The sequence below is a fragment of the Tamandua tetradactyla genome, chromosome 9 (genome assembly GCF_023851605.1).
Source record: "Tamandua tetradactyla isolate mTamTet1 chromosome 9, mTamTet1.pri, whole genome shotgun sequence".
Lineage (NCBI taxonomy): Eukaryota > Metazoa > Chordata > Mammalia > Pilosa > Myrmecophagidae > Tamandua > Tamandua tetradactyla.
In genome coordinates, this window is record NC_135335.1 from 36,240,204 (window position 1) to 36,264,924 (window position 24,721).

Below are 24,721 nucleotides of genomic sequence, written 5' to 3' on the forward strand. Positions count from 1 at the left end.
AGTAAATTTCTCAAGTGAGGTTTTGAGGCCAAGTGCATTAAACTTTTTTTTATTCCAACCAAAATAAATGTTTGACTGGCTAGTTGGTGCTCACAGGATCAATATTCTATTTATACTTCCTTTAGAAACCAAATTTCTTAGTTTGGTTGATATGCCCTGGGTCTTAAAAGTTTAACAAGAGATGATTATGCCCTCTCTACATCATGAATTGTTCCTTTAAAAGTCTTCAAGGATCTGCCACCTCAGGCATAGTTTATTTCATTCAGACCTCAAATCACTTTCAGTACACTTGTTCTGCCAATTAGAGGTGGCAGGGACTTAACAAAAATGTTGCCTTCTGAATGTATCTGAATATGGGGTCTGAACTGGTTATTTTGGGGGCACTTTGAATCTCAAAGGTGAAGGGTATTTAAGTTACACATTTTTATTATTTCTGTCTTATCACTAGGATTTGTCTGATAATGATGAAATAATATGTATTACTCTTATTCTATTTTATGACTTCTTCCTAAGAATGCTAATATTTGGAATATTAAAAATGAAAATTCTTTAAAAATTTTTTTTATAAAATAACTAGTACAACTGTTGGGCTTTAGTCTTACTTCCTTGTACTTTAGAAGCAGAGTAAATTTTGATTCCTGTTTTTTTAATCACGTATTCAACATTTTAAAGGCTCCTGTTACTTTGTTTAAATGATTTGTAGTTCTATTTACCTAATATTTAGATTGCAGGATGATAGGGCAATTCCTTCTAGGATAAATCAAACCCAACTGTAAAATTTAGCACAGAATAAAATATGAGTTATATAATGGATAAAGGCAAGAAAAATACTGTTAAGGAAAAAAATTCTAGTATATGGGAATCTATTTCTGGTCATTAAAAATTGTGATATGCTTCAACTAAAAACAAAGAATAGATTAATTGAATAATGGAGCTAGAGCTGCTGAATATTACATTAAAATCGGGATTATTTTTGGGCAGTGTTTTGTCTATCTGACCAGTCATACTCCCTCACTTTAAGAAACATAAAACTAAAACCAGATTCTTGGGCTTCCCACCCTCTTCTCCCCAGACATGCTCAGTTTCACTGGAAGTAGGTTTATTAGGAATCTGTATTCTTAAACAGGTGGTTCTGAAGACTGACCCCATTTGAGAACCCTCGGACCAGATTTTGTTGATAACCTGTGAAGATGCTTGGATGGGGCCTTCAAAGAGGGAATAGAGCAGTTTGGTTTATGATTGTTTTTATTCTGTAAAGATGTCATTTTTGAGTGATAGCATTCCAGTAATGACTGTGTGAGAAAATTATCATGTCATTACTATGGCAACACAAAGAAAATGAGAATACCAGAAAAAAAAATATCCTTTTTGAGGATATGGGGACCAAGTGGTTTTATATTATTCTCTTCTAAATTTTACTCTTAAGTAAGGATTTTAAAGAATTCTGATTGATGGAGGCCCTATGGTTTAATCTGTTCCTTGAACAGTTCCTAATAAAGTCTAAGGGTAGTCTTTCATTTCTCATGGGAGTAGAATATAACAAATTTCAGAGCTTAATATTAAGGTCTTCAGGCAGCATTTCGTGGTGGAAGAACCCTGGGTTGAGATCTGTGGGTGATAGTTTCTAGCTCTGTTTCTACTCCCTATGGCTTTGTGACCCCTGACCAAGTCTCTACCTGTTCACATGGGTTTTGTTGTATGTAAAATGTAGATTATAGACTAAGAGGATTTACAGTTCTTCCAGGTTGCCATGATTTTAGATTTGGATCAAGTATGTGGTAATGGTACTTATTCTTAATAATCCAACTTTTGCTTGCTATGTCCTGAACTCCTAGTGGAGTAAGGGTGAGCTTGCCACCTAATTCTGCCTTTTCTGAACCTCAGTTGAGCAAGATTTCCAGTCTTTGGAAAGCTCTCCGCTGATAGTAACTTTATTAGCCTTCTTTGAAAGAGGATGAATTTGCTATGTGTAGGGTTTTTTTTAATTTTTTGAGAAAAAGAGTGAGATTTCCATTATATATGAAGAGTTAATATCAATCCTCCTAATACTTGATGTCAACAAACTTAGATATATTGGCCACTGGCATTTGGTGAATTTAATCAAAAGAAAAGTTATTTAGAGTATATAATTAGATATATCTTTGTATTTTAGAGGTTTTATAATCCACATTTTTCCCTGTAAATTCTCCTACCTAATTCCCCTCTCCAAAAAGAAAATCTTTTCTAGTGTAGACGATGACCAGCTTTCATTTTCTGTTTCAGGATGCAATTCGAAGTCACAGTGAATCAGGTACTTATCTCCATAGTCATGTAGCAGGTAGTAATGGACTTTTTCTTTTTATGCTCTATATCTTCTGTTGGCGTATCCACATGTGGATTCTGTTTTTCTTGTTTATTAAGCCTCACCTTCAGCCCTGTCCAGCAGCCCCAACAATCTGAGTCCAACAGGCTGGTCACAGCCCAAAACCCCTGTGCCAGCACAGAGAGAGCGGGCACCAGCATCTGGGACCCAAGAGAAAAACAAAATTGTGAGTATGGAGAACAGTACCTCCTGCAGTTTAGGGTTCAAGAATAAGCTGATTTCCTAACTGAAAATTAGATTATTTTAAAATTATCTAGGTGGATGACTCTAAAATACACTTTATGAGGGAGATTATAAATGTCCATGCCTGTGTTGGACCCCTTGCCACTTTGCTGTGAGGTGGGGCACAATTAAAATGGCACATGTTAGAGTTGGAAGTATTTTCTTAAAAGACAAAACTTGGAATTATGGGTTACTATGTAAAAGAAAGGGGAAGTGGATGGGGTTGGTCTTTTCGTTGATGTCCCCATTAAACAGATCTTTAGCAATCCTTGGAGTATATTCATGATTTCTCCTTGTTTCAGAGACCTCGTGGACAGAGAGATTCAAGCTATTACTGGGAAATAGAAGCCAGTGAAGTGATGCTCTCCACCCGGATTGGGTCCGGCTCATTTGGGACTGTTTATAAGGGCAAATGGCATGGTAGGTTCAGGGCCCTCTCTTCACTGCAGGGTTCAGTATGAGTCCTGTGCAGTTTCATACAGAGGGATAAGATTCAGTGTGCACAAAGCAGCACTCTTCCTTGGATACTTGATAACCTCTAAAGATTATTGAATTTAGTATCTCAGTAAAACTTCACACAGCATTCTTTTCAGACTCACAGTGCTTTAATTGTTGTGTTAGAATTCCCAGGATAACTAGAAATTAGTGAACAAGATTTAAAACTTTTTTTTTCCTTTTTCTGTATCCTCTGCAGTATACTGAGCTATATAGCCTTGGTCAAATGTCAGAGTTTCTATTCTTTATAAACCAGTCAAGTACAGTGTACACATGGAGGGCATGCTTTGAAGCCCCTTAAATGAGCAAGAGTCTGTTGTTGTGAGGAGAGCATGGCGCCTAGAAACCTAAAGCTGGAAAGGACTTAAGAGATTTTGCATGCAAAAACTGACTTGCCCTGCAGTTATTTAGGCCTAGGAAAGCCAGGAACCTCCTGAAATAGTTCTCTTTGCTGTGCCCTGGAATTGGTTGTGGGTGTCTCATGGAACAGGGAATACATAGACTTATTCTTGAATCTGTGTAGAGTGTCTGTGCTCTGTTTTAATGGAAATATTTTGTCACTTGGACGAATGGCACTATTTTAACTTCTGTAGCTACAACTGTGTATTTTGGCAACATACTCAACATCTGTCAGGTTTTTAATGCCTCTGGCTTTAGGATGTTAGCTAATATAGGCAGTATTATATTGAAAATGCAGCATGTTCCTAAAAAGTCATCTCTTCTAATTCATATTATACTAAAGCAAAACTGTAAGAGCCTACATGCCTACATGCCTATTCTGGTTGCCACTCTGTCTTTACAGATAGGCAAAGGTTGAGAGAAATTAAGAGCATCACATGAATGTAGCATTAAAAATCAAGGTGTTGAAAACACTTCTGAATTTCTGAGTACCTTAGATTTGTTAATACATAGCTTGGCTTTGCGATTTATATCTAATCATCTGACAAATTTTTGGTTCTTTAAGGAGACAGACAAAGGATATTTGTAAATTACACGTAGGATGGTTCCTTTTCCTTGGAAAATTGGCTTGTCTGCCAGGTAACTAAGAAATAACTTGATGCTGTTACATAATATTTCCCAAGTAGATGTCATAAATGGCTCAGCGATCTCTTAGGAAAGGAAACATAAGCATTTGTAATGTGGAGTGCTTGTAGCTGAGACAACAAGGCTCAACAAGTAAAACAATTACTGTTGCTTTTATTGCTTCTGTTAGTAGCATTTTATCATTTTCTCTACCACATTTTTTCTCCATCATTAAGATTTATTGAGCATTTACAGTGTACAAAGCACAATAGAACATACAGAAAACATTGTCCCTGCTCTTGAGAAGCTTACATTTTAAAAGAAAAAAATACACCTCTTTTAAAATGGTATTTTGGTTTGGTGTTTTCTGCAAGGTAATGAGGAAATAATCTGAAGGGTGAGCTTTGGGTATAATTTAGCCACATCATTATTTAGAGAATAGAGGAAGAAGGATTTAAAGGCAGACAATGACAGACCATTCAAGATAGACAGGGCTATAGGGAGATAAACATAATCTCATCAACAAGGAGAGATTTGCTTCAGTAAATAGGATGAGGGAAATAGTTTGTGGGATGCAAGCAGAGGAAGGAGGTTGGTATCTTAGACACTAAGTAGAGCCAGAAAGATCATGCAGCCTTTTTCCAAGTCCCCAGCCACCAAGTAGGAATGGTTGGTGACAATACAGAAGAAGGCTAAGAAAGGAAGGTAATCCTGTGTACCTGACAGATGAAAGGAATAATGGATCAAAATTGAAGGCAGGCCATAAGAGTATCAAGAAATTCTTAAAAACTAAAAGTAGGGGCACAAGATTTACAGCTAATGCTACCTAACATCATGATGGGCCAAGAACATTGTGGCTTGTGGCTTAAGTTAGAAAATGGAGTATTTAAATGAAACACATTACTTTTATCCAATTGACAAGTCCCCCTATCCCCCAACAGTAATTTATTTTGGAGGGAGCAGGGAAGGAGGGAGGGAAAGGAAAATGGGACATGATTGGGTCTACTGTGTTTAAAGCCCCAAATAGATTTGGTTTAAGTAGTGTCCAAATTTAACTTTCCTCGTTAGAAGGGTTCATAATATTACAAGGCATTATACTTGCACAGTACTGTTAATGAGCCTGTGTTTTTTCCAGGGTGTGAGCTTTTAGACTATGAGTTGGAAAAAGAAGCTGTTATTGCCAGAAACCAACAAGGTTTACTGGAGAAAAACCATACCTAACTGATTATGTGCTGTGTTTTATCACAAAATTATTGGACAGATTGATGAAGGGAATGCTGTAGTATAGAATGTAGCTTCTGGATTTCAGCAAGAAATTGTGTACAGTTTGTTAATGTAACTCATAACTGTGAACTGAATGGCAGGTAGGTCTCAGAGATCACCATAGGGCTCTGTCTTTAGTTTGATCCGGTTTTGTCTTTCCGTCAGTGACTTGGATAAAAACACAGGTATTGTAAATGACTTTCGGCAATTGAGAGGTATAGTAATTGAATAATAGGATTTAAAAAGATGAGAAGACTTTATCTGGCTGTGATAATGGAAAAAGAAAAGATGAACTTTTAACAGGATTAAATCCTGTTCACTCTTCTACAAGGTAGAAGCCACAAATGGAGAATGTGGTTTAGGAATAGAATATGCAAAAAATGCTAACGATGTTCAACTGAAGACAAGGTCAGTGTGAGTCAGCATGTGTGGGCTTTGGCTGCCAGCAAATCCTTGTGAACTCTGAGGTTGCATTACTAATCAGGTCCAGAGTGGTTGAGGCTGGATGGTGAGTTCAGTGACAACTGGAGCATGCCCAGAGGAGAGCTGTGAGAAAGGAAAAGGGATTGCAAAACTAAGTCCACGAAATACCAAAATCTTGAGAACATGAGTTCTTGAGAAGAACCTCTCCTGGGGAACCATATCCAGCATCTTCCTAAGCTTTCTCCTGTACCCCCACCCCCATCCTGTCCCTTTAAAGGTTCTGTCCAGTGTTGGAGTCTGGGCCACCAGCATTGCCATCTTCCTGGCCCTGCCACTGAGTTGACTGCCATGCTGGATAAATTCACTTTTCTAGGGTTTCTTGCCCCCACCTCACTTAGAATATAAATATCCCCACTGTCACCGTTGTGCCTGCTTTTTTGCCTGGGTTGCCCTGTTCTCCCTCCTGCTGTCTTACAGGTGCCCAAATCGTACTTCCAGACACAACTCATGTTTCTCTCTCATGCCTATGCCTGGACTTCCATTTACTAAAATTCTTTTCCTCCTATATTATTTTCTTCAAAACATCTTCTGCCAAGGAAATGTACTGGCCCCTCTTGGGACATCACATCCTCCAGATTACTCCTATGTTGGCCCAAACTTCAGTAAAACGAGTGGTTTTGGAGAAGACTTTTGCCCTCATACTCAATCATAAGGAACTTGAAGTTAGGACTCGTGTGTGTGTGTATGTCCCATATGGTTCTACCATATTGATTTTCCTAGATGGGAGGCAGTCCAACGTCAACAGCAGTTTCACAGGCATCCCTGGACCCTTGGTTGATACATTTGCAGATGAACTGAATGAGAACAAGTTTGGAAGTTGTTCTGTTAATTTAGCTTCAGGTGATAAAATTGGGGATTATAGGAAGAATTTGGGACACACTATAAGAACTGTCTCCTTATCAGTTGGTGCTACCCAAAAGTGAAGTGAGGGATGAGTACTCCAATAGAAGACTTGGCTGCAAAGCAGTGCTGCAGGGGGACTTGCTTGTTACATAGAAGATGGAACTAAGTTACTTTCATGGTTCCATTCCACTAACTCCTAATTTGTGTGGTCACTGGAAGGCTACGTTTAGTAAATTCACTTGCCTTGAAAGTTTGAGGTCCTAATAAGGCATAAATAATTTATTATAATTATTATTCTAAATATATTGATGTAATCAAAGCACTTTACAATTTATTTCTAAATCCTAGCACCTTTAAAATGGAATTGATCCCTGGATGATTGTAAAGAGGCTGGTTTTACTCAGTGATTAACGGTGTCAGTATTGCAGTTAGAAGTGTAGACACTGGAGGCAGACTGGGGGTCTAATCCTGGTTTCAGTGCTTTTTTTGGCCATGTGTCCTTGGGCAAGTGGCTAAACTTCTCTGCTTGTTATCTGTAAAATGAGGATGTGTTTATGTCATAGGGAAGTTGTAAGAATATTTAAGGAGATAATGCCTGTAAAAGCACACACAGTGCCAGGGCATACAGTTTAAGCAATCAGAATTATAAGGATTATTTTTAATGGTATTGAAGGCAGGTAACTTAGTTTCAGTATACCTTTGAATTTTTATAAGGGACGTCTCAGATTGAAATGTCGATGCTGCCTCTGGCATCAACCAGTTGCTAAATGGCCTACTTCCTCACTCTAGGGATTAAATACCTTCTGGGCCATTCATACCTTGATCTGATTCCATCCTTACAGGCCTAGGATAGTGATCCCATCATACATCTGGGGTTGTCAGAGTTGATATGAATAGTTTGAACAAACCTATTAAAGAACTTTGGGGTAGTATTTTGAGGATCGCTATATAACCTATTTAACTTCCTTTCACCGAGTTGAATTATTTAGAAATTTGCAAATTTGTTCCATTAGTTGTAGGTATGTGAGTCTTTGGATAAATGATTCATTATATTTTCCCAGAAATTAGGGTATGTGAAAAATAACCAATTTAAGATCATCCAACTGAATGTACTAACTACAAACTCATTTGTAGGAGACGTTGCAGTAAAGATCTTAAAGGTTGTCGACCCAACACCAGAGCAGTTCCAGGCCTTCAGAAATGAGGTGGCTGTTCTGCGGTGAGTAGAAAGCTGGCCTGTCCCAACTCCCTAGAGTGGTGGGGCAGGGGTGTAGAGTGGTATGGGGAATTAGAGTAAGCATGGGCTTCATGGCAGGGCCTCAGGCTGTCTTGGACTACTCAGTGGTCAAAGTTCCTGTAGTTGGAAGTTCCTTCCTTAGGAGTGAAAAAGGTGATGTTTCCTTCCAGCTTAAATGTGGCTGTCAAACCTTTAGAAAAGCCCTTTCCTCTGAGAACATCCTTTTTCATTACCTGTAGGTCTCTGGTCATGACTTGACTGTATTCTGAATAAAAAGAATGTTTTCTTTATAAACACTTTACATGAGAGGAACAGTGATAGGCTCCTTGGTTTGCTCAGAGCACCAGCTGCATTTTCAGATGTCTCATGTGTTGGCTTTGATAGTCACCTCCAAATTGTGAGCATGGTCAAGTCCAGACCCCAGCAGATCCGCTGTCAGTGGAGTAGTAGAGCACATCTCCCTAAACTAGGGCACTTGAAGGTCAGAGCCTTTTCTCTCCTCCAGCAAAACACGACACGTGAACATCCTGCTCTTCATGGGGTACATGACAAAGGACAACTTGGCTATTGTGACCCAGTGGTGTGAGGGCAGCAGTCTCTACAAACACCTGCATGTCCAGGAGACCAAGTTCCAGATGTTCCAGCTAATCGACATTGCCCGGCAGACAGCTCAGGGAATGGAGTGAGTAGATGGTCTGATAACTTTCTCTCAGGCCTAAACACTTGTCTTAACCCTAAATTGGAACTAGGATTAGAAAAAATCAGCAAGTCTGTTAAGTGATTTCTCTGATATTTGTGCACAGGTCTCTTTTTTAAAACAGAACTCCAATATACCCCACTACCCCTTAGATACTGCAGATTCACCAATTTTAACATTTTGTCACATATCCCATATCATTCTATATATCCATCCATCAGTCTATCAATCCATCTATTTCTTAATCCATCTTCTGAACACTTGAGTATAGGTTGTATACATGATGCTCTTTGAACACTAAATATTGTTATGTACATTTCTTCAAAACAAGGATATCCATTTATGTCCACCTTTTGTGCAGTTATCAAGTTCAAGAAATTTAACATTGATATAAAGCATACATTCTATATTTCAGTTTTTTCAAATATCCCACTAATGTACTTTTTTTTTTATGTCAAGATGTGCTTTATTGTTCTTTTTTTTTTTTATTTTTTTTTTGAAAAACCAAAGCATTTTTTTTATTAATTAAAAAAAGAATTAACAAAACAATTAGAAATCATTCCAATCTACATGTACAATCAGTAATTCTTAATAACATCATATAGTTGCATATTCATCATTTCTTAGTACATTCGCATCGATTTAGAAAAAGAAATAAAAAGACAACAGAATAAGAATTAAAACAATAATAGAAAGAAAAAAAAAAAAAACCTGTACCTCACATGCAGCTTCATTCAGTGTTTTAACATAATTGCATTACAATTGGGTAGTATTGTGCTGTCCATTTCTGAGTTTTTATATCCAGTCCCGTTGTACAGTCTGTATCCCTTCAGCTCCAATTATCCCTTCTCTTTGTTTTTTTTTTTTTTAATTAACGGAAAAAAAGAAATTAACCCAACATTTAGAGATTATACCATTCTACATATGCAATCATTAATTCTTAACATCATCACATAGATGCATGATCATCATTTCTTAGTACATATGCATTGGTTTAGAAGAACTAGCAACATAACCGAAAAAGATATAGAATGTTAATATAGAGAAAAAAATAAAAGTAATAATAGTAAAATCAAAACAAAACAAAACAAAACAAAACAAAAACCTATAGCTCAGATGCAGCTTCATTCAGTGTTTTAACATGATTACTTTACAATTAGGTATTATTGTGCTGTCCATTTTTGAGTTTTTGTATCTAGTCCTGTTACACCGTCTGTATCCCTTCAACTCCAATTGGCCATTATCTTACCCTGTTTCTACCTCCTGCTGGACTCTGTTATCAAGGACATATTCCAAATTTATTCTCGAATGTCTGTTCACATCAGTGGGACCATACAGTATTTGTCCTTTAGTTTTTGGCTAGACTCACTCAGCATAATGTTCTCTAGGTCCATCCATGTTATTACATGCTTCATAAGTTTATCCTGTCTTAAAGCTGCATAGTATTCCATCGTATGTATATACCACAGTTTGTTTAGCCACTCTTCTGTTGATGGAGATTTCGGCTGTTTCCATCTCTTTGCAATTGTAAATAACGCTGCTATAAACATTGGTGTGCAAATGTCCGTTTGTGTCTTTGCCCTTAAGTCCTTTGAGTAGATTCCCAGCAATGGTATTGCTGGGTCGTATGGCAATTCTATATTCAGCTTTTTGAGGAACCGCCAAACTGCCTTCCACAGTGGTTGCACCATTTGACATTCCCACCAACAGTGGATAAGTGTGCCTCTTTCTCCGCATCCTCTCCAGCACTTGTCATTTTCTGTTTTGTTGATAATGGCCATTCTGGTGGGTGTGAGATGATATCTCACTGTGGTTTTGATTTGCATTTCTCTAATGGCCAGGGACATTGAGCATCTCTTCATGTGCCTTTTGGCCATTTGTATTTCCTCTTCTGAGAGGTGTCTGTTCAAGTCTTTTTCCCATTTTGTAATTGGGTTGGCTGTCTTTTTGTTGTTGAGATGAACAATCTCTTTATAAATTCTGGATACTAGACCTTTATCTGATATATCATTTCCAAATATTGTCTCCCATTGTGAAGGCTGTCTTTCTACTTTCTTGATGAAGTTCTTTGATGCACAAAAGTGTTTAATTTTGACGAGTTCCCATTTATTTATTTCCTTCTTCAGTGCTCTTGCTTTAGGTTTAAGGTCCATAAAACCGCCTCCAGTTGTAAGATCCATAAGATATCTCCCAACATTTTCCTCTAACTGTTTTATGGTCTTAGACCTAATGTTTAGATCTTTGATCCATTTTGAGTTCACTTTTGTATAGGGTGTGAGAGATGGGTCTTCTTTCATTCTTTTGCATATGGATATCCAGTTCTCTAGGCACCATTTATTGAAGAGACTGCTCTGTCCCAGGTGAGTTGGCTTGACTGCCTTATCAAAGATCAAATGTCCATAGATGAGAGGGTCTATATCTGAGCACTCTATTCGATTCCATTGGTTGATATATCTATCTTTATGCCAATACCATGCTGTTTTGACCACTGTGGCTTCATAATATGCCTTAAAGTCAGGCAGCGCGAGACCTCCAGCTTCGTTTTTTTTCCTCAAGATACTTTTAGCAATTCGGGGCACCCTGCCCTTCCAGATAAATTTGCTTATTGGTTTTTCTATTTCTGAAAAATAAGTTGTTGGGATTTTGATTGGTATTGCATTGAATCTGTAAATCAATTTAGGTAGGATTGACATCTTAACTATATTTCGTCTTCCAATCCATGAACACGGTATGCCCTTCCATCTATTTAGGTCTTCTGTGATTTCTTTTTGCAGTTTTTTGTAGTTTTCTTTATATAGGTTTTTTGTCTCTTTAGTTAAATTTATTCCTAGGTATTTTATTCTTTTAGTTGCAATTGTAAATGGGATTCGTTTCTTGATTTCCCCCTCAGCTTGTTCATTACTAGTGTATAGAAAAGCTACAGATTTTTGAATGTTGATCTTGTAGCCTGCTACTTTGCTGTACTCATTTATTAGCTCTAGTAGTTTTGTTGTGGATTTTTCCGGGTTTTTGACGTATAGTATCATATCGTCTGCAAACAGTGATAGTTTTACTTCTTCCTTTCCAATTTTGATGCCTTGTATTTCTTTTTCTTGTCTAATTGCTCTGGCTAGAATCTCCAACACAATGTTGAATAATAGTGGTGATAGTGGACATCCTTGTCTTGTTCCTGATCTTAGGGGGAATGTTTTCAATTTTTCCCCATTGAGGATGATATTAGCTGTGGATTTTTCATATATTCCCTCTATCATTTTAAGGAAGTTCCCTTGTATTCCTATCTTTTGAAGTGTTTTCAACAGGAAAGGATGTTGAATCTTGTCAAATGCCTTCTCTGCATCAATTGAGATGATCACGTGATTTTTCTGCTTTGATTTGTTGATATGGTGTATTACATTAATTGATTTTCTTATGTTGAACCATCCTTGCATACCTGGGATGAATCCTACTTGGTCATGATGTATAATTCTTTTAATGTGTTGTTGGATACGATTTGCTAGAATTTTATTGAGGATTTTTGCGTCTGTATTCATTAGAGAGATTGGTCTGTAGTTTTCTTTTTTTGTAATATCTTTGCCTGGTTTTGGTATGAGGGTGATGTTGGCTTCATAGAATGAATTAGGTAGTTTTCCCTCCACTTCGATTTTTTTGAAGAGTTTGAGGAGAATTGGTACTAATTCTTTCTGGAACATTTGGTAGAATTCACATGTGAAGCCATCTGGTCCTGGACTTTTCTTTTTAGGAAGCTTTTGAATGACTAATTCAATTTCTTTACTTGTGATTGGTTTGTTGAGGTCATCTATGTCTTCTTGAGTCAAAGTTGGTTGTTCATGTCTTTCCAGGAACCCGTCCATTTCATCTAAATTGTTGTATTTATTAGCGTAAAGTTGTTCATAGTATCCTGTTATTACCTCCTTTATTTCTGTGAGGTCAGTAGTTATGTCTCCTCTTCCATTACTGATCTTATTTATTTGCATCCTCTCTCTTCTTCTTTTTGTCAATCTTGATAGGGGCCCATCAATCTTATTGATTTTCTCATAGAACCAACTTCTGGTCTTATTAATTTTCTCTACTGTTTTCATATTTTCAATTTCATTTATTTCTGCTCTGATCTTTGTTATTTCTTTCCTTTTGCTTGCTTTGGGGTTAGTTTGCTGTTCTTTCTCCAGTCCTTCCAATTGAACAGTTAATTCCTGCATTTTTGCCTTTTCTTCTTTTCTGATATAGGCATTTAGGGCAATAAATTTCCCTCTTAGCACTGCCTTTGCTGCATCCCATAAGTTTTGATATGTTGTGTTTTCATTTTCATTTGCCTCGAGGTATTTACTAATTTCTCTTGCAATTTCTTCTTTGACCCACTCGTTGTTTAAGAGTGTGTTGTTGAGCCTCCAGGTATTTGTGAATTTTCTGGCATTCCGCCTATTATTGATTTCCAACTTCATTCCTTTATGATCCGAGAAAGTGTTGTGTATGATTTCAATCTTTTTAAATTTGTTAAGACTTGCTTTGTGACCCAGCATATGGTCTATCTTTGAGAATGATCCATGAGCACTTGAGAAAAAGGTGTATCCTGCTGTTGTGGGATGTAATGTCCTATAAATGTCTGTTAAGTCTAGCTCCTTTATAGTAATATTCAGATTCTCTATTTCTTTATTGATCCTCTGTCTAGATGTTCTGTTCATTGATGAGAGTGGGGAATTGAAGTCTCCAACTATTATGGTATTTGTGTCTGTTTCTCTTTTCAGTGTTTGCAGTGTATTCCTCACGTATTTTGGGGCATTCTGGTTCGGTGCATAAATATTTATGATTGTTATGTCTTCTTGTTTAATTGTTCCTTTTATTAGTATATAGTGTCCTTCTTTGTCTCTTTTAACTGTTTTACATTTGAGGTCTAATTTGTTGGATATTAGTATAGCCACTCCTGCTATTTTCTGGTTGTTATTTGCATGAAATATCTTTTCCCAACCTTTCACTTTCAACCTATGTTTATCTTTGGGTCTAAGATGTGTTTCCTGTAGACAGCATATAGAAGGATCCTGTTTTTTAATCCATTCTGCCATTCTATGTCTTTTGATTGGGGAATTCAGTCCATTAACATTTAGTGTTATTACTGTTTGGATAATATTTTCCTCTAACATTTTGCCTTTTGTATTATATATATCATATCTGACTTTCCTTCTTTCTACACTCTTCTCCATACCTCTCTCTTCTGTCTTTTCGGTTCTGACTCTAGTGCTCCCTTTAGTATTTCTTGCAGAGCTGGTCTCTTGGTCACAAATTCTCTCAGTGACTTTTTGTCTGAGAATGTTTTAATTTCTCCCTCATTTTTGAAGGACAATTTTGCTGGATATAGGAGTCTTGGTTGACAGTTTTTCTCTTTTAGTAATTTAAATATATCATCCCACTGTCTTCTAGCCTCCATGGTTTCTGCTGAGAAATCTACACATAGTCTTATTGGGTTTCCCTTGTATGTGATGGATTGTTTTTCTCTTGCTGCTTTCAAGATCCTCTCTTTCTCTTTGACCTCTGACATTCTAACTAGTAAGTGTCTTGGAGAACGCCTATTTGGGTCTAATCTCTTTGGGGTACGCTGCACTTCTTGGATCTGTAATTTTAGGTCTTTCATAAGAGTTGGGAAATTTTCAGTGAAAATTTCTTCCATTAATTTTTCTCCTCCTTTTCCCTTCTCTTCTCCTTCTGGGACACCCACAACACGTATATTTGTGCGGTTCATGTTGTCCTTGAGTTCCCTGATACCCTGTTCAAATTTTTCCATTCTTTTCCCGATAGTTTCTGTTTGTTTTTGGAATTCAGATGTTCCATCCTCCAAATCACTAATTCTATCTTCTGTCTCTTTGAATCTATCATTGTAGGTATCCATTGTTTTTTCTATCTTTTCTACTTTGTCCTTCACTTCCATAAGTTCTGTGATTTGTTTTTTCAGTTTTTCTATTTCTTCTTTATGTTCAGCCCATGTCTTCTTCATGTCCTCTCTCAATTTATCGATTTCGTTTTTGAAGAGGTTTTCCATTTCTGTTCGTATATTTAGCATTAGTTGTCTCAGCTCCTGTATCTCATTTGAACTATTGGTTTGTTCCTTTGACTGGGCCATATTTTCAATTATTTGAGCGTGATCCGTTATCTTCTGTTGGCGTCTGCGCATTTAGACAGATTTCCCTGGGTATTGGATCCAAAAGTTTGGAAGATTTTCCTGTGAAATCTCTGGGTTCTGTTTTTCTTATCCTGCCCAGTAGGTGGCGCTCGTGGCACACGTTTGTCTGCGGGTCCCACCAGTAAAAGGTGCTGTGGAACCTTAAACTTTGGAAAACTCTCGCCGTCCGGGGGGTTCGCTACCCGAATTGGCTTGAGCCGGCCCGGGGTCCGAGCGCAGGGAGGGTTGCTGGTCGCCGCAGCCCGGGAAAGAGCCCGTCCGAATTTCCTAGTCGGCCCGGGGCGACAAGCGTGGCGGGAGGGCGCCAGCGGCAGCAGCCCTCCCGGGAGTCACGGGTTTGGAAGGGGCCTCCCCCACCCGTCACCGTTCTCCGCGGCCTAGGGATTTCCGATCCAATTCTCTCAGTTGGTCCAGGGGGCTGCGCGTGGTGTGGGCGCCAGCCGCCTTGGTTTCAGGGGACCGCCTCTCCAATTCTCCCAGCCGGCCCGGGAAGGGGGAAGGGAGTAACTCCAGCCGCTTGCCGCCCCACCCGGTGAGGCCCGCGCGCCTCGGCGATCTCACCCGAGCTGCTTCTCTCAGCCAGCCAGCCGTTCCAGGATGGGGTACGCTGTCTTTTTTATCTCTGTTGTGGCTTTGGGCGCTTTCTGTATCGTTTCTACTCCCCTAGTAACTGTCCTGGAGAAGAAACTAAGATCCGCGCGTCTTACTAAGCCGCCATCTTCCAGGAAGTCCGCTTTATTGTTCTTCCCACTAATGTACTTTTGAGCCTTCCACTCTCCCTGTTCAGTCCTGTCCAGGATTACATATTGCCTTTCAGTGTCGCTGTCTCTTTAATTGCTTTTTTTTTTTTTTTTTTTAATTGTGGGGATATATATACAACGGAAACTTTCTCAACCACTTCCAGGCTTACCAATACCGGTGGGATTAATCACATTCATTATGTTGTGGTACCCTTGCCACCTTCCCTTGCTGAAACGTTCCCACTCTCCAAACAAACACTATACCCATCTTGCATTAACTTCTCATTCTGCCTTTTCCCCACCCCTGAAAACCTTTGTCTCTGTGAGCTTGCATATCTCTAATACTCTTTTTGTAGTTAACCATGGGTCTTAAATTTAGCTTCCTAAATCTAGAGCAGGCTCCTTTGCTTTGAAATCAACTTAACTTCTTATATACAGACTGTGTTCCTATACTCCTACATCCCCCCACCTTTATATAGTTCTTGTCACAAATTACTTATGTATTATGAGTACATTATTACATTTCATGTATTTGTCTTTTAGATCTATAGGAAGTAAAAATGGGGTTATAAACCAAAATACCAAAGTACTGTCATTTGTATTTACCTCTGTTGTTACTCTTATCAGAGATCTTTATTTCTTTATGTTGTCTATTGGCCTTTCTTTTCCAACGTGCAGAACCCTCTTTAGCCTTTCTTTCAGGGCTGGTCTAGTGGTAAACTCACTCAGCTTTTGTTTATCTGGGAATGTCTCTTCTTCAGTTTTGAAAGACAGTTTTGCTAGATATAGAATTCTTGGTGTTTTGTGTTTTCTGTACTCTAAGCATGTCATTCTATAGTGTTGCCTTTCCATGGCTTCCAATGAGAAATTGGTATTTCATCTTGAGGTTCCATTTATGTGACATGTTGGTTTCGAAGGTGCACTATCCAGGGGGTTCTCAGAGAAATGGAGACCTCAGCTAAGGGCTGGTGCTGTAAGAATACTTGACTTGGTTTCGGGAAAGAATTCAAGGACTAGCCAGTGTGTTTAATTAAGCCAAAGTTTCTCAGCTAGATGCCAGAGAGCCCTGGGACTTCTCAGCTGGATGCCAGAGAGCCCTGGAAGTTCTAGGCTGGATGCTGGAGAGCCACGGGAATTCTTGGAGAAGTCTAGACCTTGAGCAGGGGCTGAAGCTGTGAAGGTTCTTAACTTGGCTGCAGAAAGCTCAGCCACAGGAAAACACTTGAGACTAGTCAGTGTGTTAAGCTCAAAACTTTAATGCGCAGCAAAGATACACACTCGAAGATGAACATGGATATTCTTCAAAGGAGAAGCAGTCTGAGGTCAGAATCCTTGAGTTAAAAGGACTTGGAGGGCCTCTTCTGGGTGTGCTAATAAGGGACTGATGAGCTGGACTTTTCCACTGGTTCTTTTCAGGTGCTGACCTGCATGAGGGCTATGTATGTGGGGGCTGGGTGTGTGCGCCAAGAGGAACTTCTTGTTATGGGGTTTAGGATCATTTCCCCCTCCCGCCTTCCCTGTCTAACCTGCCTCACTTCTTTCTTGCAGCTTTCAGAATTCTATCTTTGGTATTCAACAGTTTGACTAAAATATGGTATAGCAAGGATCTATTTGGGTTTATCCTCTTCAGAGTTGAACGTCTTAGAAGTATATATTCCTGCTTTTTGTAAAATTTGGGAGATTTACTGCCATTATTTCTTTGAATATTCTCTCTGCCTTTCTCTGTTTCTTCTCCTCCTAAGACTCTCACAATGCGAATATTGGTACACTCAGCGGTGTCCCACAGGTTCCTCAGGTTCTGTTCACTTTTCTTCATTCTTCTTTCTGCTGTTCAGATGGAGAGATTTCACTTGTTTTTTTCCTTCAAGTTCATCTATTTTTTTCTGCCAGCTCCAACCTGCTTTTAAACCCCTCTAGGGAATTTGTAATTTCTGTTACTACACTCTTCAGCCCTTTTTTCATAATTTCCATTTCTCTGTTGATATTCTTTGTGTTCATTTTCTGTTTTCCTTATTTCCTTTAACTGTTAGCCCACATTTTCCTTTGGTTTTTTGAGCATATTTAAGACCATTTTTTATTTTTATTTTTTAATTAAAATTTTTTTTAAAAACACCAAACAAATGCAAACATTCTTAAGTTTTGATCATTCCGTTCTACATATATAATCAGTAATTCTCAATATCATCACATAGTTGCATATTCATCATCATGATCATTTCTTGCAACGTTTGCACCTATTCAGAAAAAGAAATAAAAAGAAAACAGGAAAAAATTCATACATACCATACCCCCCGCCCCTCCCCCCCACTGATCACCAGCATTTTGGTCTAAATTTATTTTAACATTTGTTCCCCCTATTATTCATCTTTATTCCATATATTTTACTCATCTGTTGATAAGGTAGATAAAAGGAGCATCAGACGCAAGGTTTTCACAATCACACAGTCACATTGTGAAAGCTCTGTCATTATACAATCATCTTCAAGAAACATGGCTACTGGAACACAACTCTACATTTTCAGGCAGTTCCCTCCAGCCTCTCCATTACATCTTGGATAACAAGGTGATAGCTACTCAGGGCGTAAGAATAACCTCCAGGATAACCTTTCAACTCTGTTTGGAATCTCTCAGCCATTGACACTTTATTTTGTAAGACCATTTTTTAGATGTCTCTGTTTTGGAACGTCCAGGTCTGATTCTCCCCATTGATGGTTACTAATGCTTTCATCTTCTCCTTTTCCTGGGGCCATCATTTTGTTTCTTTGTTATGTTTGTAAACTTTTGCTGAAACCTAGACCTTTTGAAATTTTTTGTTATCTCTGGAGTTTAGACAAGCTTTGTATCCAACTAGTGTTCTGACAGCTTTCCTTAAATGCACAGGAGCTGACCAAGTGGAAAAAAAAGAAAGTATCTTTTCCGTGTTTATAGACTGACCTGTGCCAGTGCTCTCCTTCAGGGCTTTTCCATACAACGAGTTTAGAGAGAATAGTTTGAGGCCAAAGAGTGGGGGCCTCCTTGGTCTTTTCTCCCTTGCTTCTTGTCTTGGCTACCTGCATTTGTAGCCCTATATATGAGTTCCCTTCTTCTCAGTTTTTCCTCACTGTCCTTGCACTTGTACTGTATGTTCTGTAGCCTGTAGCCTGCAACTCCTTGCCCCAGGCAATCACTTAACTGCTCTTCCGCAGTGGTGTACAGAGCTTGGTGAGCCGCCTTCTACAGGCTGTGGAAGTTCTGGGATGGCTAGTCTTTCAGGCTCCCATCAGACTGGGTCATACATGCATGCTCCTAGCAGGTACATGAGAGTTAACTCTGTTCCTACCAGAATCTATACTAGGGACACGCTGTACTGCAGGCCTGCCCAGTACTGTGCCTGTGAGGAGTTTGGGGAGGGTCAGTCAGGGCATCACAAGATACTACTGCTTTTAAGTCACATTTTCCTTGATTTGGTGCTTACCCTGTTACTATGGATGTTTACTGTTTTCTGGAGCTTTGAGAAAGGTGTTTCTGCCAGTTTTGCTGGTTGTTCAAAGCTTCTGTGGCGGGAATGGAGCCCTGAAGCATGTCAGTCCATCACCGTGATCTGTTTGTTTTGCCTCTCCTCTGGAGGGGAGTCATTAGGAAAGAGAAATTCGAGTTCCTTGCCCAAGCTGAGAATGCCTCCTTGGGAGGCAGATTCACGTTCCAGATTCTACCTTGAGGTTCATCCAGAAACAGAAGAACTTGATGGGGGTGGGTAACCTCAGTTTGGGCAACCACAGCAACGTCCTTTGCAGATCTCAGGTGTCTGAGGCTTGGTCCATCGGTAAATATGTTTTGTTCCACCTGAAGGTTTGCTCAGATGTCAATTTTGGGACCATTTATTTTCCTCTTAGAGAAGGCTTAAAGATCCTTAGCTCCTGCATTAAGTACTTACTAGCCTTTTGGGTGCCTGTGCTTGACACTGAGGTGGGGGAGTGGGTAGGGCTTGGCAGTGCTTCTCAAACTTTTCCTCTGAAGTAACCCTTATCATAGAGGAGTAGAAACTCCTAATACTGTAGATACCTGGGAGCAAAGTTATAGTTGTGCTTGCAAGGGTTAAATAAAATCTTAGGTTGTATCTTAACATTCATAAGGAATTTGTACTCTCCATATTTTAAGAAATAACTAGTCGAATTACTTTTTAAAAATTTTTGAGAGAATTCACTTACCATTATAGTTATTTAAAGTGTACAATTCATGGCATTTTAGTATATTGACAAAATTGTACAGCCAATACTGTTATCTAATACTAGGGCATTTTCATTGCCCCTGTACCCATTACCAATTACTTGCCATTTCCTCCTTCCCTTTTCCCCTACTAACTACCAATTTAGTTCTGTGTGTTTAGATTTGCCTATTCTGGACAATTCATATATAAAATGACACATTTGTCCTTTTGCCCCGGCTTCTTTAACTTACCATAACATTTTCAAGGTTCATCCATGTTGTAGCATTTATCAGAACTTTCATTCCTTTTTATTGCCAAATATGATAGATAATATAACACATTTTGCTTATTCATTCATCCACTGATGGACATTTGAGTTGTCATAATTACTTCTGAGTAAACCTTGAGTAAAACTGATGCTTAAGTCACAGTGTTTGTGCTATAACCTTACCTTCAGGTTGGGAGCACGGCCTTCCAGTGTCTTTTCTTCTTTTTAGCTATGGTTTGAAACTATTTTCTATCCATGTCCTTCAGACTGCTTTTCATATTTTCCCTTCACAGCTATTTGCACGCAAAGAACATCATCCACAGAGACATGAAATCCAACAGTATCCTTTGGTTGTTGAGCTTCATTTGACTGCTCATATCTCAATTTAGGAAAACAGAAGGGAGACTTTTTTCACAAGTGGTTCTTGGTGCCAGAGCAAAGCAGTTTATGAAATGAGGCAAAAGACAGGAGGAAATAAAGTCAGACATTTAGTTATTTGAAAGTCAAAAATCCAAGGTAATTTAGGATGAGTAGTCACAGCTTCTGCTTCCATTTGTCTTTTGATAAAAGTGATGTCTAGGGAAGGTTACTTTTTTTAAGTCCATCTCAGCAAAACTGACTTTGGAAAGATTTCCACACTAGTTGAGATACAGGTTTGGGTTAAGTTTGAAACAGGCCTTGTTCGTTTTATTACACTGTGCTAAATTTAGCTTGGAGAAATGGGTCTTTTGTCTTTTATATCTAGTTTGTAGACTTATATATATGTTCAGAAAGTAGCTAACTACAAGTCAAATGCTGCAAGCTTTTCAAATCTATTTGAAATGTTTTTTTCCAGAATATACCGTTAAGTGTTTTTCTTATAGGTCATTATTGAAAAAAGACTCTACTCCCATTTCTAAGACAATGTGTTTTTATAGAAGGGAGAATAAATAATAAATAAATGTATTTTTCATGCTCTTTAAGGCATGAAATATAAAAATTTTTTTAAAAAAATTGTCCTTCTTCCCCAGACTTTCCCTTTGAAAGGGACAATGCATTACAATCAGGCTTCACTTCTTGGCCCACAAGAGGAATAATAGTTGGGCTGAGTTGGATTATGGCACCTGGCCCATTTTGGGTCCATGTCTGACACATGGAACACCTTTCAGTGGTGGGTTTTGGCAGCAAGACATTACACCATGGAAGCAGCACAACTGGTTTTAAGAAGGTTTGAATCACTGGGCATTAGCAGGTTACCAGTGTGCTATAAATTGCCTAGTTACTATTCAGAATCAAGGTGGCTTTGCTTCTGATTTTGAAGTCACCAAATGGTAGCTATTCTGTTGAGAGGTTTCTTATGACAATATTCAGCAATCAGTAAGGGATTAGCCATTTTATAATCTGCTTATGTTTCATTTAGTCTTTGAAGGCAAAATGCAGGCAGAAATGAATGTCAGCCAGCCTGTACTGCTTAGTCTTGGGTTAGGGCACCTCCATGACATGGTAGGTTGTCACAAGGCCAGGGACCTGATACCGACAGGTGTAAATGGGGAAAGGGGCTGGGGAGGATGGAGGGACTTGACTTTGGCTTGTTTCTGACCAGGTGAAGGGGAATTTTAAAAGTAGTTTTTAAAACTTCAAAAACCTTAGTAAATCCAGAGCAGAGAAGGCTGGAGCAGATTTGAGGTAGAGAGATTGTTATGCTGTGAAGAATTCTGGGCAGTTTTTAAAAATTAACTTGACCATTCTTTTGAAATCAGAGTCCTTAACAAGCATTGAGATATATTTCTCCATGAAGGCCTGACAGTGAAAATTGGCGATTTTGGTTTGGCAACAGTCAAGTCACGCTGGAGTGGTTCTCAGCAGGTTGAACAACCTACCGGCTCCATCCTGTGGATGGTGAGGAATCCTGGCTCTTCATCGCTATCTGGAGATAGAGGGTGGAAGGGATGCCCTAAAGGTGTACATACAAACTTAAAGCACTTCTGCACATTTCCCCAAAGTCTAGGCAGCCTCAGGTTATTATGCCCACTTCCATAGTGTCAGACTACCCGGGGCAAACTTGGATTTTCTAGAGGAAGGTGGTGATCAGAATCATTCTGAAGCATGGCATGAAGAGAAGTTAGAAAACTGGGTGACAGGAAATGCTAGATCTGTCAGATTAGAATTTCTTAACTGGCTTTAGCCAAATCCTGAGATTTGGAGCTGTTTAGGGGAACTATATAGGAAAAGAGGAATGGACTCTCTCTCGTAACTAACGGGACAACCCAGCCCCTGGATGTCTGTGGGCCCAGATAGTTGTGAATGCACTTTTTCCCTGTAGGCCCCAGAGGTGATCCGAATGCAGGACAATAACCCATTCAGTTTCCAGTCTGATGTGTATTCCTATGGCATCGTGTTATACGAGCTGATGACAGGGGAGCTTCCCTATTCACACATCAACAACCGGGATCAGGTAAGTCTGAGCTGGCTGTTTAAGGAGGACCTCATACGTTGTGGTAGCCCCCCTGCACCTCTTGCCGGTCGGAGAAACAAGAGCATTTGAGGGGACTGTTGTTCTTCATTGGTGTTTATGCACCCATTCCCTCGCTGTTTTCAGATCATCTTCATGGTGGGCCGAGGGTATGCCTCCCCAGATCTTAGTAAGCTATACAAGAACTGCCCCAAAGCAATGAAGCGGCTTGTAGCTGACTGTGTGAAGAAAGTTAAGGAAGAAAGACCTCTTTTCCCCCAGGTAAGACTTAGCTCAGTAGTGCCATAACTGGATTAAAGCAGTTCTTATTTTTCTTATTCTTACAGGGAGGGGACTAGTGCTCTCCACATTTTGGGGGTGGGAAGGGAGTGGGGGCCTAGCTTGTCTTTGGACCCATGGTTTAAAGCTGCTACTGAGAAAACCCTAAGCCCCAGGTATCAGACGACTTTGTACCATTATTTCAGATTCTGTCTTCCATCGAGCTGCTCCAACACTCTCTACCGAAAATCAACCGGAGTGCTTCTGAGCCATCCCTGCATCGGGCGGCCCACACCGAGGACATCAATGCCTGCACACTGACCACATCCCCTAGACTGCCTGTCTTCTAGTTGAACTTTGCACCTGCACTCAGGCCACCAGGGTGGAAGGAGAGTCAGCAGGCACCACTTTGCCGTTCCCTTTCTTTGGGGCAGAGAGCTCATTTTCAGAGAAGCTGCTGCTAAGGACCTCCTGGACTACTCACAGGGCCTTAACTTCATGTGGCCTTCTTTTCTACCCTTTCTGGCCCTGGGAGAAGGAAGCCATTCACAATGCTGGTTTGTCCTGCTTCCTCTCCTGTCCCCTCCCCACTCATGAGTCACGCCTTCTCCAGATGCACAAGTGGATGTAGATGGCAGTACATCATTTGGGGCCCAGGCTACTGGTTAAGTGAGTATTTTTAAGGCAAAAAAAAAAAGAGGGGAGGCACTTGGAAGGGGAAGTAAAGATAGCAGGCAATCCAGCCCTGATGTGGGGACATGTGGATTTTGGAAAATAGCTCCTATAAGGAATGCGATCACTCGAAGGACCCTTCTTCAAAGATAGTGGTGGTGCGCCAAACAGGCAGTTTTGCACATTAATGCACCAAACAGCCCAAGACTGTGGAGACTGACCTCCGGAAGGAGCCTGCTTTGGTACTATGGAACTTAAACTTCTCTGACACAGCCTGCGAGGTTCCCACTGTATTGGGATGGTTTTCCTGATGAGGTAAATGGTGTGCCCCTCTCATTCTCCACCCTCCTCTCAGGGAGCAGTCTTCCATCATGCTGAATTTAGTCTTCCAGGAGCTGCCCCTATGGGGTGGGGCCGCAGAGCCAGCCTTGTCTCTACAGTCACATCATGTATATGCAAGGAAGCCAAGAATACAGGTTTTCTTGATGATTTGGGTTTTAATTTTGTTTTTATTGCGCCTGACAAAATACTGTTATTATCCTACGGTTCTTCAATTATGTTATTTTAATAAAATAAATTAAAGTTAGGTTTCATGTTTCTTACATCCTTTTAAAGTAATAAAGTGTCACAGGTTAGGACCAGAGTTTGACCACAGCTCAAATTCTCCACTTGCTCACTCCCTTAAGGTGCACAACATAACTTAGTACTCCCCTCTGGAGCTGAATGCAAGAAATTGGAAATGGTCCTGGAGATAGGCTGAGAATGAATTTAATTCAGCTGTTATCTATGTTCTTTGTAACCTTACAACCAGCAACTATGCCTGGTTGCTGAAGGAAATTAAAGGCAGTGTAGCTTTTTCTTAGTTTTCTTTTGCCTACCCCAATTCAGTGCTGCCCAAATCAGAGAAGGGGAACAAGAAAACAGTACCTGGACGTGCCTTTAAAGAGTTAACCATTTATAAAAATTAAGCAAAGAACACTCTAAAGGTTTATGGTTAAACTAAAGAAACTTTTCCTCCCCATACCATAAAGTAATGCATTTTATAAAATATTTGGTATCCAGAGCTTTTACAAAAATAGATAAATTCAGACTTGGAGAGGAGTTCATCCTGATTTACAAGATTATTATGCTCATCATTCAATTAAAATCACAACTGCGAACAGAAGACTTTTTTCAGATCTCTGCTGGACACAGAACTAGAAAATTTCCATTAAGTTTTTATGAAACTTCACATGGTACCACAAGCACATGTGTGCAAAACCCTCAATACTATTCCCCCATAGACCTGCACCCAAAGGAAAAGCCCCGGGTGAGAGCTGGGGGGGGCTTGTTTTCCCTGGAGAGACAGGTA

At 39.5% G+C, this 24,721-nt stretch overlaps 1 protein-coding gene across 8 annotated transcripts in view; it reads left to right on the top strand.

The window, feature by feature from the left end:
• Positions 1–23,956, top strand: part of RAF1 (Raf-1 proto-oncogene, serine/threonine kinase) — a 113,676-nt gene extending 89,720 nt beyond the window's left edge. For all 8 annotated transcript variants that reach the window (XM_077116494.1, XM_077116496.1, XM_077116497.1 and 5 more), the window contains 10 exons: positions 2,263–2,290; positions 2,401–2,528; positions 2,887–3,004; positions 7,826–7,910; positions 8,434–8,610; positions 20,282–20,328; positions 21,748–21,866; positions 22,291–22,422; positions 22,567–22,701; positions 22,905–23,956. In XM_077116494.1, the coding sequence (XP_076972609.1) occupies positions 2,263–2,290; positions 2,401–2,528; positions 2,887–3,004; positions 7,826–7,910; positions 8,434–8,610; positions 20,282–20,328; positions 21,748–21,866; positions 22,291–22,422; positions 22,567–22,701; positions 22,905–23,048 (1,113 nt within the window). In that variant the 3' untranslated portion in view covers positions 23,049–23,956. The remainder of the gene's footprint in view (positions 1–2,262; positions 2,291–2,400; positions 2,529–2,886; positions 3,005–7,825; positions 7,911–8,433; positions 8,611–20,281; positions 20,329–21,747; positions 21,867–22,290; positions 22,423–22,566; positions 22,702–22,904) is intronic.
• Positions 23,957–24,721: the final 765 nt, after the last annotated feature.